A 19,191-nucleotide genomic window follows, 5' to 3' on the forward strand; every position below is an offset into this window, starting at 1 on the left:
GGTTGAGCAAATGGACCGGACTAGATTGGCTCAGATTGTGAGGGGAATTCAATATCAGAACCCAATCCTTCTCCACCTTCGATTAAGGGAGCGCCAAGACAATCCACCGGGTTACTCTCGACTGATAAAAGAGGTCCGAGAGGAGGAAGAGAGGCAGGCAGCTGGTGAGGTTTGGGAGGTTCAGCCACCCCAGGCAACTGCCACAACATCCATACGAATGCCCAAGACGCTGATGGTGAATCCTCAAGAGGAACTTACCCAACGAGTGCAGGTCCTGACACAGAAAGTGGCTGAACTAGAGAATACTATCGATTCAGCAAAGACTTCAGGGTACAAGGAACCCCGCGTTACCGCGGTCCAGAAGACTACATTTAGAACCTCTGCCCCACCCCGGCAACACAGGAAAGGGCAATCCTCCTTCTGCTACCGGTGTGGCCAGGATGGGCACATTGCTGCCAGGTGTCAGAATGCAGAGAATCCCCCGCTAGTATACCAAAAGCTGAGGACCACCTGGGGAAAGTCGGGAAACGGCCCCAGGGCCTGGGAAGGGAGCCGCCTAGGCCTGCAGGGTTTGGAGGCTCCCCTGCGAAGAACCATGCCACCCGAATCCCACCAGGATTGATAGGACCTCGAGCAGAGGTCACTGTAAAGGTTGAAGGGACAGAATGTAGAGCAGTGCTTGACACGGGATCCCAAGTGACTATCATATTCCAGTCCTTCTACCAGCAGATGCTTATGCATCTGCCTATACAGCCCTTGACAGGGCTTGGCCTGTGTGGTCTCAGCATGGATGAATACCCGTATCAGGGGTATGTCATTGTACACCTGGAATTCCCAGAAGAGATCGCTGGGGTAAGACAGGAGGTGGACACTGCAGCTTTAATATGCCCCGACCCTAAAGGTGTCTCTGATGTGTCCGTGCTAATAGGGACCAACTCCAGCCTCTTTAAGGTACTTGCAGATTACTGCAGACAACGAGCAGGGGACCAATACCTGAATACCTTGGTGATACACACACATTGTGCCGCAGCCTACAGAAAAATTGAGGACGCAAAAAGAGTGATGCCTGATTTGCCGGTGGGAGCATTGAGGTACACAGGCCCGATCCCCTTAGTGGTGCCTGCAATGACAGAAAAGGAGGTGATTGTCATGAGTACCTGCCTGAAAGGCAGTAAGAGAACATTAGCAGTGGTAGAGCAGCCGACCGAGGGAGGGCTCCCTGAAGGAGTGCTGGTTCTTGGTGGAGTCATAACCCTACCTGCTGAAGCCCAGGAAGAGGTGACTATACTGATTGCTAATGAAACAAGTCGTGATATTTTTGTGAAGCAAGGACAAAAGATAGCAGACCTCTTTGAGCCCGAGTCAATTGTAACCCCCCAGTGGGAAACTCAAGTTCCAACGATAGACCCAGCAAAGTTTGACTTTGGAGATTCACCAGTGTCCGAGGAGTGGAAAGATCGCCTGAGGAAGAAACTTTGTGAAAGATCCAAGGTGTTCTCACTGAATGAGTGGGATGTGGGATGTGCAAAAGGAGTAGAACACAATATCAGACTCCATGACTCTCGACCTTTCAGGGAGAGATCTAGGAAGATTGCTCTCTCTGAAATGGAAGATGTGCGACATCATCTTCAAGAGCTGGCTGCGAATGGCATCATTACAGAGTCCCGCAGCCCATACGCCTCACCCATTGTGGTAGTACGTAAAAAGAATGGGAAAATCCGGATGTGTATTGACTACCGCACCCTAAACAGCCGTACTGTGGTCGACCAGTACACTATGCCTCGAGTGCAAGATGCCTTAGACTGTTTGCTGGGAAGCCAGTGGTTCTCTGTGTTGGATCTTCGAAGTGGGTACTACCAGATCCCTCTGGGAGAAGAAGATAAGGAGAAGACAGCCTTCATCTGCCCATTAGGGTTTTATCAGTTTGAACGCATGCCCCAAGGGATTTCTGGAGCACCTGCCACCTTTCAACGTCTCATGGAGAGAGTTGTGGGAGACATGAATTTACTGCAAGTGTTAGTTTATTTGGATGACCTGATTGTGTTTGGAAGAACCTTAGAGGAGCATGAAGAAAGACTTCTTAAAGTGCTTGATAGGTTGGAGGATTATGGTCTGAAGCTTTCAATTGACAAATGCCAGTTCTGCAGAACCTCAGTGAAGTATGTGGGTCACATCGTGTCCCAAGAGGGTGTGAGTACTGATCCTGATAAAATAGAAGCACTCACTACATGGCCACGTCCAAGTAACTACAGAGAACTCAAGACCTTTCTCGGATTTAGTGGCTACTACCGCAGATTTGTGAAAAACTATGCTACAATTGTAAAGCCTCTGAATGATCTTACCAGGGGACATCAGTCCAGCAAGAACAAATCTAAGTCCAAGAATAAGGGGAGGTCCCCAAAGCCCCCCGTGCAGAGACACTATGGCCCATTTGAACCATTTGGGCCACGGTGGGATGAGAGATGTGAAAGGGCTTTTCGAGAAATCATTATTTGCCTAACTCATGCTCCAGTCCTAGTTTTTGCTGACCCAAGCAAACCATTTATCCTGCATACTGATGCCAGTTTGGAGGGTTTGGGAGCAGTCCTGTACCAGGAAGTGGAAGGCAAACGTAAACCTGTAGCCTTTGCCAGCCGAGGATTGTCTGATAGTGAAACTCGCTATCCCACCCACAAGCTGGAATTTTTGGCCCTGAAATGGGCCATCACTGAGAAATTTCGAGACTACTTGTATGGTGCTCAGTTCCAGGTGTGGACAGACAACAATCCACTGACTTATGTGTTAACAAGTGCTAAGCTGGATGCTACAGGGCAGAGATGGGTGGCCGCCTTGGCTAGCTATGAGTTCAGCATTCAGTACCGATCAGGGAGAAGCAATGTAGATGCAGATGCATTGTCCAGGCGTCCGCAGGCTCCAGAAGTTGCTGTGATACCCACAGATGGAGTGAGAGCTATTTGCAGTGTGAGTCGCCGAGAGCCAGAGGCCCGTGAGAGCCTTCAGGGATGTGTTGCAGAAGCTTTGGGCCTGCCCCCTGAATGCATGCCTTCTGCTTCAGTGAACTATATTGCCTTGGACCAATCTCCTTTGCCCATGCTCAATGCGGCTGACTGGCAAGAAGCCCAGCGACAAGATATTGACATTCGTGATACACTACTTGCCAAAAGGGAGGGGCGAAGCCCAGCTGCGGTTGTCCCACCTAACCCGGAGGGTAAACTACTATTGAGAGAATGGACCAAACTAAAACTGATTCAGGGAGTGCTACACCGAATGACCACTGACCCTTTACAAAAACAACGAGCACAACTAGTGCTGCCAAAAAAGTACAGAGCCCTGGCCATGAGGGCTCTGCATGATGACTTTGGGCATTTAGGGATGGAGAGGACCCTGGAACTTATTCGTAGTAGGTTCTATTGGCCCCGAATGGCTGAAGATGTTCGCAGGAAATGTGAGACTTGCGCTCGATGTGTTCAAAGGAAAACTCTGCCCACGAGGGCTGCATATCTCAAGAACATCACCAGCAACAAACCTTTGGAACTGGTATGCATTGATTTCTTGTCTGTAGAGGTAGACAAGAGGAATGTTGGGAACATTCTAGTAGTGACTGACCATTTTACACGGTATGCACAGGCATATCCCACACGTGATCAGAGGGCCACGACCGTCGCTCGAGTATTGTGGGACAAATATTTCTCAGTCTATGGATTCCCGGCTCGGATACACTCTGATCAGGGGCGGGATTTTGAGAGTCACCTTCTGAAGGAGGTGCTGAATATAGCAGGAATTAAAAAGTCTAGGACAACGCCTTATCACCCCCAAGGTGATCCTCAGCCAGAGAGGTTCAACCGAACCCTATTAGATATGTTGGGAACTTTGCGACCAGAGCAGAAGGCAACCTGGAGCCAGCATGTCGCATTTCTGGTGCATGCCTACAATGCCACAAAGAACGATGCTACGGGAGTCACCCCATATCTGTTGATGTTTGGGCGAGAACCAAGATTACCCATAGACTTGTGCTTTGGTGTATCAGAGGATGGAGATAGCTATGAAACTCACCAGCAATATGTATCCCAACTAAGAGAAAAGCTGCGGGATGCTTATCGCTTAGCTACCGCTGCAGCTCGGAAGAACGCGGACCGCAACAAACATTGATATGATGCTAGAGTGCGTTCGCAGGAGCTCCAGCCGGGGGACAGAGTCCTGCTGCGAAATTTGGGTATTGCTGGCAAACACAAGATAGCTGACAGATGGAAGGCAATACCTTACCTGGTGATGGAAAAGCTGGGAGATCTGCCAGTCTACAAGATCAAACCTGAAGACGGTCCAGGGCAAATAAAGACGGTGCATAGAAACCTTTTGCTCCCTGTGGGGGAATTGGTAAGCATCCCTTATGAGACGGGCCACGACAGGGCAGCCGGGCAGAACAGAGGTGCTAGACCAAAGCCGCCATCCAACACAGACAGCGGGCCCCGTGCAGCTAACTTACCCCTATTCTGCACATCTGAGAGTGAGTCTGAGGAGGAAGACACAACCCTGGTGTATCCTGGGATGGAGACAAGATTTCAGTCTTGATCAGCTGAACCAAACGAGAGTTTTCCCTCTTCCACCCTAAACCCCATGGCGGAATTATTTAGGCCCATTTCTGACACCCCTGTGCCGCTGATGAGACCCTCGTGTGATGACACACACAGGTTATTGGACAGTGGAGACACACAGGTAGAGGATGTCCTGGGCACCTTGGACCCTCCAGCGTTAGAACTAGGAGTGCAGGGGCCTACGCCAGTAGTCGAGGGACCCTCAAAGGAAGCCTCTCCATCCGTCAATCAAGAGGATGTTCCCCCTACCTCGGCAACAGAGATTCTCAATAGACGAGACAGGGTGATAAGACCAGTAAAACGGTTGACTTATGATGCACCTGGGGTGACTAGTGAGGAGCCAATACATTTAGCACACAGGATTGTGGAAGCCAAAGTGGGCTTTCTGAGGCCCTTTGGAGGAAACCAATGAGTTGGTATAAAGGGAGTATGATTTGTCGGGACGCCAAATTCTCGGCTGGGGGGAGGATGTAAGCAGAGTCAGGATGGGCTCCACCCTGACATCTGGTGGTGAGGTGTGGCAAGTAGTGGAAAAGAACTTCAGGGGCTGATCTCAATTTGCATAGGCACACCCACCCCGCCTAGAATGAGGCCATAACTGCCCAAATGGTCACTTTGGCTGTTGTGGGATCCCCAGTGTCTTTGTTATTGGGGCAGGAAGAGTAAATTGTTATTACCCTGATTATGGGAACTGTGCTTGGAACTGTACTTGGCCTTTTGTTATGATGGAGGGACTCACCATCAACTGAGTAGCACTCGCTAGGCAAGGGACATGGGTTCAGTACACAGGGGTTCCCTCTCATCAAAGTAAATACAAAACTGGCTCGAGCCCCCACCCAGTGACCTGGGAAAATCTTACACACCCTCTGGGCGCCTCAATGAGGCAATACTTCCCCTCTCGCAAGCACAGAGTCTCGGTGTAGTAGAGAATCTTTAATAACATGAGGTAAACGACATCAGCGTTAAATTGGGGAAACACCACAACTAGTGTTCATTAACCAAACCATGAGCAAAGACCCACCCCAGAAAATTGGGCCACATCCTTTCCCTCAGGTTCTTGAGTCCCAGAACCCAAACGTCTCTTGAGTCCAGCAATCCTCAAATCACCCAAAATCCAAAAAGTCCAGCCCCAGAGTTCAAAAGTTCATCTGCAGAGTGTTACTCCCCAGTCTGGCTAAGATATGCCTGTGTGTGGGGGAAAGGGGTAAGGGGCACCTTACGTGTCCTGAAGCTGACTGCCCCACAGGGCTCTGCTCTGCTACGCTGTCTCACGAACGGCTCTGCTCCACCACGACCGGCTCCGCTCTGCACAGCTCGCCGTCTCACGAACAGCTCCGCTCAGCTCAGCTCGCCGTCTCACGAACAGCTCCGCTCTGCACAGCTCGCCGTCTCACGAACAGCTCCGCTCAGCTCAGCTCAGCTCGCCGTCTCACGAACAGCTCCGCTCAGCTCCGCTCGCCGTCTCACGAACAGCTCCGCTCAGCTCCGCTCGCCGTCTCACGAACAGCTCTGCTCAGCTCAGCTCGCCGTCTCACGAACAGCTCTGCTCAGCTCAGCTCGCCGTCTCACGAACAGCTCCGCTCTGCTCAGCTCGCCGTCTCACGAACAGCTCCGCTCAGCTCAGCTCAGCTCGCCGTCTCACGAACAGCTCCGCTCTGCACAGCTCGCCGTCTCACGAACAGCTCCGCTCAGCTCCGCTCGCTGTCTCACGAACAGCTCTGCTCAGCTCGCCGTCTCACGAACAGCTCTGCTCAGCTCGCCGTCTCACGAACACGCCGCTGTCGAGCCAGTTTTGTATTTACTTTGATGAGAGGGAACCCCTGTGTACTGAACCCGGCCCTTGCTGCTATCAACTTGGCCTGGCAGAAGGGTTACATACAGTATATTCATTTTTCTGACACTGATTGTTAATATTAAGTCCAGGATCGACAACTAAATAGAAGGATTTGAAACGAATTCACTGTCTTATAGAACAACATGCAAATCTCAGGCTGACTGGCTTTTTGATTGTGTCATGGCTACATAGACGAGAGGAAGAAGATACTTGTGAGTTTTGGTAGTGTCAAGCATGAGAAACCATGAGACGTGATGGTTGCCCATTAACAGCCCATGCTGAGCACTGTGTCCAGCAAAGTATGTAAACCTATCTTTAACTTTAGTCCTGTTGAAGTCAATAGAAAGTCCATAATCTTCATCTGATTGACTAAGGAACTCATCCTACAAAGTAATAAGCATTCTGACCCTCATCCAGTAAAGCTTGGTAGCAAACACTGAGCTTTAAACGCGACTAGTCCCAGTGCATCAAGACTTCAGTGGATCTCCTAACATTGGATTGAGGCATAAATGGGAATGCTTCAGACCGACGCAACTCTGGCTGTAGAGTGCTGATGAATCCAGATTCGTCCAGAAACAATAGGGGAGGATATTCTAAACCGTCCTGTGTTTGGATTGGAAACACTGCCAGCTGTATGGTACTTACAGACTCCCTGCAGCTGAATGTCAGTTGAGAATTTATTTGTTTTAATGAGAAATAAACAACGTCCAAGTTCTGATGTGCTGCTGTAAACGCTCAACATGTGTATTTTCATAGCTAGAATTAAATTAATCCCAAATGAGTGCACAAACTGCCCCTCTCCATTTTATAGACAACGCTGTGCTCAGATTATGTGCGCTCATATCACTCAAATGCCACAGGCCACTGATTCAGTGCAGTCTGGGAGCATCCAGTAGGAGGCGCTCAGCATCTGGAAAGATTGGGCCCATCATCATTAAAAGGAGGAATGTTTCTAACTCCAAAGAGCCGTAAAGACATGTATGTGCCCCAATGTACATTTAGGGGGTGCGTCTGCCTGAGATGTATATAAAGTTCTAGGGCCTTGGGGTAGGAAGGACATGTCTGGATCTGAGGTCAGAATCCTCTGCCCGCCCGTGAAAGTGTTTAAACTCTAACTGTTGTGTCTGCCATAGTTTCATCTCCATAATTCGCTCCGCAGGGATTTGGTATATTTGTGAGGCTGGTATAAGGTGGATGGCTTTGGAATGAACGTGAAAGTTCAAATAAACCTAAAAGTGTGGAAAGTTGGGCATTCACAAACACCACTGAAAACTTGGGCCAAAATGTTCTCGCTGGTAGGAAATGGTGTGATACTGAATAAGTGTCACATGTATCTCAGAGCCCTGAGAGATTCTGTCCCTCCCAGGTCTCTTACTGAAAAACAATGTTTTCCAAACAAGCTGAATGAATAAAAAAATCTGACTCCAAATAATTTGTTACATTACAGGTGGGTTAGAAACAGCCACCACCACTTCCTTCTGCTTCACCATGTGTTTGCTGGGGCTCTGAACAGGTTTTAGTATTGAACTGTATCACCGTGAGAGGACGGCTGTAGTCTTGTCCACAATAGTATTCTCCTGCATCTTCCACATGCACGCCAGTAATGGTGAATGTGAAGTCAGTGCCGCTGTATCTACCACTGAACCGATCGGGGACCCCAGTTTGCCGGCTGGTTACATCATAGATGAGGAGCTTGGGATTTTGTCCCGATTTAAACTGGTATAAGCTCATATCATTACTCATGGAGCTGGATGCCTTGCACTGAATGGTGACCGTCTCTCCTGGAAGCACCGTCACAGAAGCAGGTGTCTGAGTGATAACAATCTGCCCACTGGATTCTAGGAAAGTGGGAGAAAGAAAAAGCCTTTTAGTGAATCTGACTTTGAAATAACAGCCTTAAAGTTTGGATGGTAAGATGTCTGTTCTGCCTACCTTCAAACACAGAAAAGAGGAGCCAGATCAAATGCATTTGTAAAATCATCTTGCTTCTTTATTTGTGGCACTGCTCAATATTATTAAACTGCAGCAGAGGTTTATAACTACACAGTAGAACTATAGCTCTTTTTAACGGTCAGATATGGAAAGCTATGTAAATATGGGGTGGGGGGGCAGAATTCTGTTTGAGGCTTCCTGTCTACATCATGGCTGTTTTATCAAGAGGAAACAGATGCATGTCACTGTCAGCATCACCAAGGATGACCAACTTTTAATGAAGACATGTGTGCATGGTCCGGTGTAAATGGGAATCATTTGGTGACTCTGAATGCTTAATACTCAAATGCCGTGTGAAGTCCCCAAAACCAATAGGAAGATTTTCAATATAACCCAGTGATTCAACCGTAAATCTTGGCCTTGATACTTTAAAGTAGAAAAACAAAACATCCAAGTTCTGATGATTTAGTTTTCCAAATAGAATCACTTAATAGGAACAGAATGTACATTGTGTCCTCAAGACAAAAACTGGCGTCCTCTCGCACACAAGACATTATTGCTGGTCATTAAGAGAGTGGGACCCCCACATTGCCCAGGGAAGTTAACAGAAAGACTTGGATTGGGCTTAATGGGCTTAATGTTTATCTTCATATGCAGTGCAACGTTCCTGAAGGGGCTCAGATACCATGGGGGAAGACTGTTTTTACAGAACAAATAGGAAGAGATGGGCCATGCCTTGAACAGTTTCCAGTCTACTGCACAGAGGATGGGCATGGAAAATAGTTGCTCTGCTTAGAAAGGGTCCAGTCCTCCAGCTGGGGCTTAGGCAAATATCCCAGTGATTTCAACACATTTTTCCTTACTCAAGACAGCAGAGCATGTATTAATCGAACAGTGTGCTTTTGAATCAGCACAGTATGAATGACCATATTTGCTGATACATTTTCTTAGCCATCATCTGACCCTCCTTCTATAGCATGAGTATGTAGATCATTAACTCTTTTAAGTTGATTATTAGTTCAGCTTTAGTTCAGATATTAGTTCAGCTATAGACTTTCCTTCTATGAAAGTTCCTGGCTTATGGGTGCCTGATCCAGTTCTAACTGGCTTCTACTGTACGCTCATTAGATCCAGTTTCATTGCTCAGTAAGGACCAACTCCTGTTGAACCCAATGATAAAATGTCTGTTGACATCAGTGATAAAGGAGTAGGCCCTAAAAAAACAAAATAGTCTTAAAAAATCCGTGCTTTGTGTGCTCACAGCAGTGATGTAGATGTTCATTGTGAAGTTTGGTGTGTTTGAAACTGAATTTGTGTTTCAAGTGCTCTGTCATCAAGTCACTCTTCAATAGCACAGGTCACTACGGTAGGTATTTGTTGCTCGGCACCTGGAAAGATTGTTCCTTAGTCAATAGAGTGAGGAATGTTTCCAGCTGATAGGAACAACTATGTTCTGCATGTGGGATCTTGACGCCCAAGCGCATTGAATGGGTGTATCTAACCTGATGTGCTTTTGGAAGAGGGAAGGATCCTGGCACAGCTACCCTTCTGGGCAGACACTGCTTTGGCCTCAGATGCATGTGGAGTTCCAGTGCATTGGCACATGGAAAGCACGAGTGGATCTGAGGTCAGAATCACATGCCAGCTGTTTCTGCTCTACGTATTTTGTGCTTCACTTATACGCATACATCATTGGAAACCCCAGGGTTTATTGTGAAGTCTCACAAACATTAGTCTTGAATTGAATGTTCAAATGAACTTCACCCTTGGAGCCTGGCTCTCCTCTGCTTTGCCCCATGTTGTCATTTACACCTGTGCCAAGTGAGTGATGATGGTGGAAAGCTCTACCCAATCTGAAGAGCAGTGTTTGGCACACACGTTGCACTGGTGTAAACCAGGACAGAGGATGAAAAGACCCCCAGGGGACAGACTGTGAGTTGCGCACAACTGCTGTTCAGTGCAGCAGAGGTGGGGCTGCCAGGAATTTTGTCGCATGGCCCCAGCACAAGTTAGAGCAGTCTGGGAGCTGCTTTAATTTATGCCAGCTGTCTACGCTGAGTGGCTGTCTGTTTAAACAGTAACATGCAAAACAATGGATCGATCTAACTGTTGCTCTTTGTGTTTCACGATGCATATCGCCTTAGATCTGATTTGGCTGTATGATGCCAGTAATGTGTCTGCTACCCATTGGTGATTAGCAATGTACACACTGTATTGCTGGGAGAATTAATGTTCCCATGGTGTCTTCTAGTGATGATAATGGGGCTCAACTTAATTATCACAGATTTTTTAAAAACTCCTATTTAGAGGACATCAACCCCCGAGAATGCGCATTGGAAGAGTTGGGTCAGAACAGAAGAACTGAAATTGGGCCAGATTACAGTAAAATTAAAACAACAACAGCTTAGAATTTTCCCATGGGCATTTTTTTCCCCAAACATAAAAATATTGTTGGTTCTTCTATTTGTTAAATTGTTTTGTTTTTTTAAAAACTTTCCCCTGACTACAGCCAGATTTGAACCAGGCCCTTAACTCCTCTGGTCCCAATGCACAAAGTCAATCACTGCTCTGAGAGTAGCAATGCTGAGCATAGCTTTTAAAGGTGCCATCTGAGATCTCTGTGTCTGTCATGGTTCAGGGACAGTAGTAGGGTAATGATCACCATGGAAAATAAATACAAAGTGTCTAAAGGTTCTGGACAGAGGGTAGGAGTTGGAAGTGAGAAAGGGCAGAGATATGAGAGAAGGAAAATGAGAAGAGAAAGGAGAGGTCTCTCAGGCAGCAGATACAGTCTGAGCCACCTGTGTGCTCTCCTGGGACTAGAGGGGAATTCCCTGTTCTGGGCTCAGTGCCATCTGCAGTGAAGAGTCAATGAGGAAACTGACCCTGTCAGTGACACAGCCCTTGGAAATGAGCAGGGACAAAACCAGTCAGAGACTTGACATACTGGGAAGAGAAAGAGCCAGTTACCACGCACTGATAGGAAGAGGTGCATTGACCATGCAGTTGCTACAGTGGTTCACGGTGTGCTTATACAACATTGAAACTATGATAAACATTCATTATTTATGTTAAAAGAAAAGGAGTACTTGTGGCACCTTAGAGACTAACAAATTTATTTGAGCATAAGCTTTCGTGAGCTACAGCTCACTTCATCGGATGCAGTGAGTTGTAGCTCACGAAAGCTTATGCTCAAATACATTTGTTAGTCTCTAAGGTGCCACAAGTACTCCTTTTCTTTTTGTGAATACAGACTAACATGGCTGCTACTCTGAAATCCATTATTTATGTTGCAAATCATGTTTAAAAATAGGTTTCTGTCTGCTCCAATTTTCTAGCAAGGTCTCCATGTAATGCCATTGCAATGAATGGAAAAACATCATACTTCAAAATAACATCTTTACCCAGGAAGGTGGAAGCTGTGGGAGCTGTGTGTCCTGAAGACAGGCTGCTCACAGAAAGGTGACTGCCCCAGAGTCCTGACTGGCTTCATGGGGAGCAGTTCCAGAGTATCGCCCAGGGACTCCGTGACAACTGGTGGCAGCGGTGGGATGTACTGCACCCCGTGGACGGCGCTTCCTGCAGTAAGTGACTGGGGAGCAGTAAAACGAAGGGGGATTGACGGGGACCAGGCGTGCTGAAGATTCAGAGAGAGACGGTTTCAGGGGGTGGTTAACTCCTGGGAGTGTGTGACCAGCGAGAAGGACTGTGCAGTAATGGGGTCCCCCTGGGGACTGCAGTGAGCAGGCTCAGGGGTGGAGGAGCCTGCGGCTTGGCCCTGGGAGAGAGAAGGACTTTTGCAGTAACAGGGTTCCCCTGGGGATTGCAGCGAGCAGTCCAAGGGGCGGAGGAGTCTGCAGCTCGACCCTGGCAAAGAGGTGGTGACCTCAAGAAGGGCTGGCACACTAGGGGTTCTCCCTGGAAACCGTGGGGAGCTGAGAGCACACAGGCCTGTGAGTCCACAACAACTTGGGAAGAGCGGGGTGACGGCCTGTCACCATCTCCTTAAGAAGGACATTGTAACCCTGTGCAGAAAGAGAGGGTTGAGCATTGGAAAGTTCACCAAAGCACAGTTCATCATGCAGCTGGAGGAGGATGACCGCTCTAAGGGACAGATTCCTGACCCCAAATGGGGCTATAGCAGGATCTGGGAGCAGCTGGAGTGGTAGCCAGGCATCGCCAAGACTCCTGTCCCCGACCAGACGAGGGTCTTCACGATCGGGTTCCCCATCCGGGGATCGGAGATGGATGGATTGGAGCTGAGTCCGAGAGAGCCAGAGGACTGTGAGAGACAGCGAGAGCCCGAGAAAGAGCTGCAGAAGCAGCAGCAGCATGAACTGGCGGTGGGGGAGCGGAGAGGCCTAGGGGACCTCCCAGGGGTGAGTGGGGATAGACCCCGGGGGGCCAGTTCCGCAGGGAACCTCGAGACTAAATTGCTGCCCCTGGTTAAGGAGTGGGGGGATGTGGATGCCCACCTTACTGCCTTTAAGCAGGCTGGAGATTTGAACCAGGGGGACCCTGCAGAAAAGCCCCGGTGTCTAGCTCCCTTGCTGGGTCCCAAGGCCGTAGACTCCGTCAGCCAGATGGGTGGGGAGGTGGACAGGCTCCCACTCCTGACCCCAACCTATATGTCTGTGTGGAGTTTCCTGGGGTCGGGCCCCTCGGACCCCCAGGGGGAGCGGAAGGTGATGGTCAATGGGGAGACATTCCTGGGGTGGTGAGATCCTGGGACAGAGAGAACTGTTGTCAGGCCCTGGATGGTGCAGCCTCAGAGGCTGAGGGGCTGAGTGAGCTGGGTGAGGGTCCCAGGGACGAAACCCCTCGCCCTGCCTACTGCCCAGATCCCTGTGCAGACCCAGGAGGGGTCAGGCTGGCTGGTTGTTGGGGTTCTCCGGGATATCGGCTGCGAGACCCTGTTGTGGGGTGACTGTGTCTCTTTGGGACAGGATCCAGACCCTGCTCCTGTAACTGCCAAGGGTTTGAATTTGAACCCAGGGAACCAATCGGTGGAGAGGGAAATGGTCAGTGAAAATGCAGATGACCTGGCTGGCATGGGGGAGGAGCGGCTAGGCTCAGGCTACCTGCCTGCCTGTAACCAGACCCCTGGGGCTGGGTGGGACAGAGAGATGCTCCCTGCCCCCTTGCACACTGGAGAAGGGGCTCACGCTGGCTCTGATGCTATGAGGAAAGCAGCGAGCTCGCTGCCTACCCCCACTGGGACAGCAAGGGCAGTGCTGAGCAAGGGGGAAGATAAGACCCCAGCTGAGTGGGGGGAGACACAGGCAGGGCAGGGGATCTGTGGGGAGTGGCAAGGTGTTGGTAAGGAAAGTCTGGATGAGCCTAGGCAGCCTTGTGAGCCTATGGCTGTGTCTAGTCAGCAGGGTGGGAAGGCGAGGAGAGTGGAAGATGAGTGTCCCTGGACCTTACCTGTTAGCTGGGTGGAGAATTGGGACAGGGAAGGAAATGTGCCTGTGTCTGTCAGGGGTATTGACTTGCCCCTTCAGAGGGTTAGAATTGGGATCCAGGTTAGAAGCAAGTGAGTAAATGTTTGTACTCTGCCTGCTTGGAGGCTGTAACATGCTGTATAAGGGCTAAAATTATTGTTATACTCCAGGTGCACTAAGGGAGTACTGCGGTCAAGTAGACGGCATGTGCCTGTGTATCTCTGAGACTGCACTGAGGGGTATGTTCGTCCGCAGTTCAGTTATTAGAAAAGATCAGTTTGGCAGACACCTGCTCTAAGATGAATGGTCATTTCCCTTGGAAGTTCATTCTCAAGTAATGCTTTTAAATCAGCGATTAAGGAACATCACCGAATCCACATTTTTTTGTCCAAAAAAACCCACGACAACAACATTTCAGTCAAACATTTTTTTGTCCAGCTCTACGGACTGCAATAGGGCTGTAACCCCAGCTCACGCCCTGCACAGGGGTTTGTAACCACATGGCTCATGTGAACATGGGCCCCAGTTCCAATTTAACCTGGCCTCTTCTCCCTCCATTTAATCACCTGCTCAGCAATTGCCCATCCCCATGCGGTGGAAATCCCATGGTGTGGGGCCTAGAACAGCCGTAACAGCCTTGGGTCAATGTCACCCTAAAGATACGTCTGTACATACGGCGTCATGTGGAGTACAGACCCTGGGTACCCAGGTAGAACAGGTATAAATAGCAGTGTAGACAGAAAATCACGGCTTGGGTGAGTGGAGTAGAATGCCCTACATACCTGAACCACCAGAGTATGCACCCTTCACAGTCTTTCTGCTGACCCAAGCAGTGCCTCCGAAGTCTACACCGGTATTTTTAACAGCACGTGTCCCACTGCCTCCCTGCTGCGAGAGCCTTTCCCCGCAGCCTACCCAAGCCAGACCCTTTTTTCACTGCAGTGAAAGGCCCCAGCAGAGGGGAGCTGGTGGAGCTTTCCCCGCTGCTGGAACCTTTCACTGTGGCGTGTAGCTACAAATGAAGTCCCTGTGATCTAGATGCCACCGTAAGTGTCGAGACAGCCTATGGGAACGCAGCGCTAATAATCATGGTTCTGAAAATATTAACCACAGAGGATTGTTGCTGAAAATATTAACCACAGAGGATCTGGAAGACATGTGCACAAAGAAAAAATATGGTTTATTTTACAAAAAAATTCAGTAGAAATTATTTTGGGAGTGGGGAAGGCCATCTGGTTTTAGTTATCGTGACTGTGTGATATTGGGATTGGCTGGTGTATCTTGACTACTTCCTGTACAGCGCCTGCCCCTGCTAGTTGAGACAATGATTTCAGAAAGAATTTCAGAGGAATAAATCCAATCATCTGAAAGTCCATTGGGAGGCTTCCACTGTAGGGATGATTCTCATTTGAAACTTTGCACATGCATTCGTTTAGAAACAACTGCAGCTGTTTCCTTCTCCTTCACGCCAAGAAGGCTGCAGCACGAATGAAGTTTTTGCATTGAGTTGTATCACTGTGAGCGGGGTTGTGTAGTCCTGCTGACAGTAGTATTCACCTTCATCATCAGCCTGCACCCCACTAATGGTGAATGTGAAGTCGGTGCCGCTGTATCGACCACTGAATCGATCGGGGACCCCGGTGAAACGGTTGGTGGCATGATAAATTAGGAGCTTGGGAACCTCTCCTGATCTGAATTGATATAGGTCCATTTCATTGCTAATGGAGCTGGACGCCTTGCACTGAATGGTGACTGTCTCTCCTGGAAGCACCGTCACAGAAGCAGGTGTCTGAGTGATAACAATCTGCCCGCTGGATTCTAGGAAAAGAGAGAAATAAAAACCTTTTCCCTGAATCTCTTATCAAAACAAGTGGTGAGAAGTTCAATCAATGAAGAGAGCTGTGTTACCTACCTCCAAACACAGAGAACAGCAGCCAGAGCAAATGCATTTGTAAAATCATGTTCCTTCTAGATCAGTTTCTTTGACACTAATTGTTAAACTGCAACACTGGGAAGAATTTTAGAATTTATTAACTGTCACGTATGGAAAGATATGTAAATCAGAGAGTGGGCTAAATTATACTCACTAGCTTCCTGTGTGCTTCAGGGCTTTATTATCAGGAGGAAACAGCTGATTGTCAATCTGTCTCATTAAGCATGAGATAGGTTAACAGGAGACGTGTGTGCACGTTCCTAGTTAAATGGAAATAATCCAGCAGATTTAGTGACGCCAGCTCTTTCACCCTAGAACACTCTGAGAAATCTAGAGATGTTTACTGAACTTTTCTAATGTATATACAATAAGAATAGTTAATCGTTAGGGATTTCCTGTAATCTGCTTGCTTCAGTTAGTAAAATAAAAATCACAAGTTCTGATGATTTCTGTTCCCCAAGAGAATTAAATGATTGCGAAATGAGTTGAACTTGCCCAAGGTCCCACTGCAGGTCAGCAGTAGAGCCAGGAAGAGAATTCAAGACTCCCTAACCCAGGACAGAGACTTTTCCACACCTGTTGTTTGTGTACAAGTCATTTTACTCAGGCAGTTTGATATAGAGATAAATATATCTTTATGGTCAGTCAGGCGTGGTCAGATAACATGGTGCCGGGTGCCATGTGAGAACATGTATGTGGCTAGAGTTTGATTATCGGTTATTACTTTTACAACACTCCAGTGTACGCTAGGAACTTTACAGAATAGATAGAAAGACCTGGGTCTGGACCAGGAGAGCGTACAGTTTAGCATGAGAAAGATCCCTGGATCTTTGTACATGAGAAAGAGATGCTTTACCTTCAAAGGACCTCATCCTGCAGTCCTGACTCAGGCAAATTCACATATTTTTGAAGAAGTGTTTTGCCTCTGTCAAGAAGACAGGACTTGCAATGATCAAAGGTGTTTCAAAGTTAGTAAACTCTGAATGGGCCTTGCTATAGCTATCCACCCCACATCTCTAGCCCACCCTCATCTTATACCGAGAGTTCGAAGATCACAAATTTTCCATTTCTAGTTTCACATTCTCTCTGCTTATGGAGGTACTTCCTTTATGTTAGTGCCTGGGAGCACAGTCCCTTTGTGGTAGTACTCTGTACTCATGGCATAAAGGTTTATTACTTGATGAAGACCCGATTCTATTCTATTCTATATGGGTACTTATTCCGTGCTCATCCCTGTAGTATCTGAGCACTTTCCAGAAGTGCATTAAGCGAGTGATTGACATCTATCACATGTTGTGTGAAGTCAATGCTAAAGGTCTCACTGAATTCCCTGGTAAACAGGATCCCCAAATACACTTTTAAAAGTTCACTGTGAGATGATTTGGGTGTTGAATGGTTACCTCAGTGTGAAGCTTATGTACATTTTATAGTACATCTTGGTTTCTGTATTATGTCTACAAATCACTCAAACAGCACAGGACTGCTTATGTCAATGTGTGAAGATATTCAGTACAGAGCAGGAGATGCTGCTTATCTAGCAAGACATGGTTCTGAGGGTCTGACCCAAAGCCCACTGATGTCATTGGAATGACTCTTGCTAATTTCAAAGAGTTTTGGATCAGGCCCTCAGGCTGGGATTTTAAAGGCTGTTCAGTTTCTGAGTTTAAAATAGCCAGAGCTGGGAGAGTGCAATACTCAGGCTTTATTCCTACATCTGTGTACACTGTCTCAGCAAGTGCTTCCTGAAAGTTGCATTCTCTGAGTTCCTGCATGTATTGGTCATTTGTTCCACTGCTCCGGCTGGATCGGATGTGATGGAGATTTAGAACTGGGTGGCACCAGCAAGCTGAATGCATGACAGCCTGTGTCTCCTCAATTATCTCCATTAAAATCAACGGCAAAACTCCCACTGACATCAAGAGGGCCAGGATTTCACCCTTTCTCTTTGTCCATGGCTGGGAGGAGATGATCAGCCAGTGCAACCAGTGCCATTTCTACCCCAGGCTCCGGCCTATAGCCAGACTGACCTGAGTCAAGGAAATCAGAGGAATCAAGAAACTGCCAGAATTGTCCTGCTGAACCCTTCTCACCAGTAGATGAGACACTGGTCAGTAGTAGCTAGACAGTCAACATCAGGAAATAGTTACATGAGCATGGGCTTCCCATGGCTTCTTTAAGAGCTATTGAAGCCCAGCCCCACCACGGCAAAAGCTGACAATCTCCAACAACAATGGACCCAGTACTCTCCCTGCAGCCTCCTGGTAACCATCCTGCTCCCATTTGTAACAGTCGCTGTCCTCGTTCCATCACTATCCTATTGATTTTCACAGAAACAGGAACAGTTAAATAGAAGCTGTGATTTCTACGTAAGTGAAACAATGGCAGGGAGGTTTTTGTACTGGTCTTTATCACTGCGAGAGGGTAGCTGTGACTCTGCTGGCAGTAATAATCTCCAGCATCATCGGCTTCAACCCGGCTGATTGTGAATGTGTAGTCAGTGCCAGACCCACTGCCACTGAACCGGTCTGGGATCCCAGAGGGACGGGTGGAAGTGCTGTAGATAAGGAGCTTAGGAGCTTGCCCTGATTTCTGTTGGTACCAGGCCATGTAGCTGGTGCTAACACTGGAGCTGGCTTTGCAGTTGATGGTGACTCTGTCTCCTGGAGACACTGCCAGGGATTCTGGAGTCTGAGTCAGCACAATCTGCCCCCTGGAGCCTAGATAGGTAGAGAGAATGGAGAAAGACAGAGAAAAAATGTGGGCATAAGCTGTTAAACTCAATCTTACTTCATTTGAATGACTGAGAAGTATTTTCCTTACCCTGAGCCCAGAGAAGCAGTAACCAGAGACAGCGAGTGAGAACTGTCATCTTGGAGGTCTTCACTGACAGATCCTAGAGAACTGACTCTAACCTGTAAAGGGAACTGTTTATAGCTGCCCAGCACAATAGAGGAATGTCAGGTGCTCTGTAAATATGCAAACTAATGGATCCATATGATACCCAGTCTCTGTATTTCACAGCACATCACCTTACATCTGACTTGAGTTTGTTATTCCTCTAGCATCCCTCATAGTCTGGACTGCTGGAACAATTTGTGTTCACATCGTGCCCTCTAGTGGTCACAATGGGGCACATGTTACTTTTCACAGCTGTTTTGCAAACTTATATTTAAAGAACAGTGACCAGACAAACACTTATTGGGAGAAAAAAAAATTAAAGGGAAGAATGGTTTTAAAAATCATCCCAGATAACAATACTATAAACACCCCCAAGTAACCAGACTCTGCATTAGATGCTTCCCAGGGTGAGTTGTTTTCCACAACTGCACATAAAAAGCTGTTTTTCCTTAGGTCGGTTTTCATCAGATCTGCCTCCCTCTCCTTAGCTGATAGGAATCAATAAATCAAACTCACTTCGTGCTGACTGTATATGTACTAAGGCAGCAGGGTTTTTGT

At 47.9% G+C, this 19,191-nt stretch overlaps 3 gene segments (V, D, J or C); all 3 read right to left on the minus strand.

The window, feature by feature from the left end:
• Positions 1–7,878: 7,878 nt before the first annotated feature.
• On the minus strand, positions 7,879–8,470 carry LOC119566176. The segment is given in 2 exon segments: positions 7,879–8,264; positions 8,359–8,470. Coding segments are annotated over 2 exon segments (435 nt in total).
• Positions 8,471–15,234: 6,764 nt separating this feature from the next.
• Positions 15,235–16,607, minus strand: LOC119566004. The segment is given in 2 exon segments: positions 15,235–15,620; positions 16,592–16,607. Coding segments are annotated over 2 exon segments (402 nt in total).
• A 940-nt stretch (positions 16,608–17,547) lies between these two features.
• LOC122465517 lies at positions 17,548–19,191 on the minus strand. The segment is given in 2 exon segments: positions 17,548–18,452; positions 18,556–19,191. Coding segments are annotated over 2 exon segments (648 nt in total).

The sequence above is a fragment of the Chelonia mydas genome, chromosome 4 (assembly GCF_015237465.2).
Source record: "Chelonia mydas isolate rCheMyd1 chromosome 4, rCheMyd1.pri.v2, whole genome shotgun sequence".
NCBI lineage: Eukaryota > Metazoa > Chordata > Testudines > Cheloniidae > Chelonia > Chelonia mydas.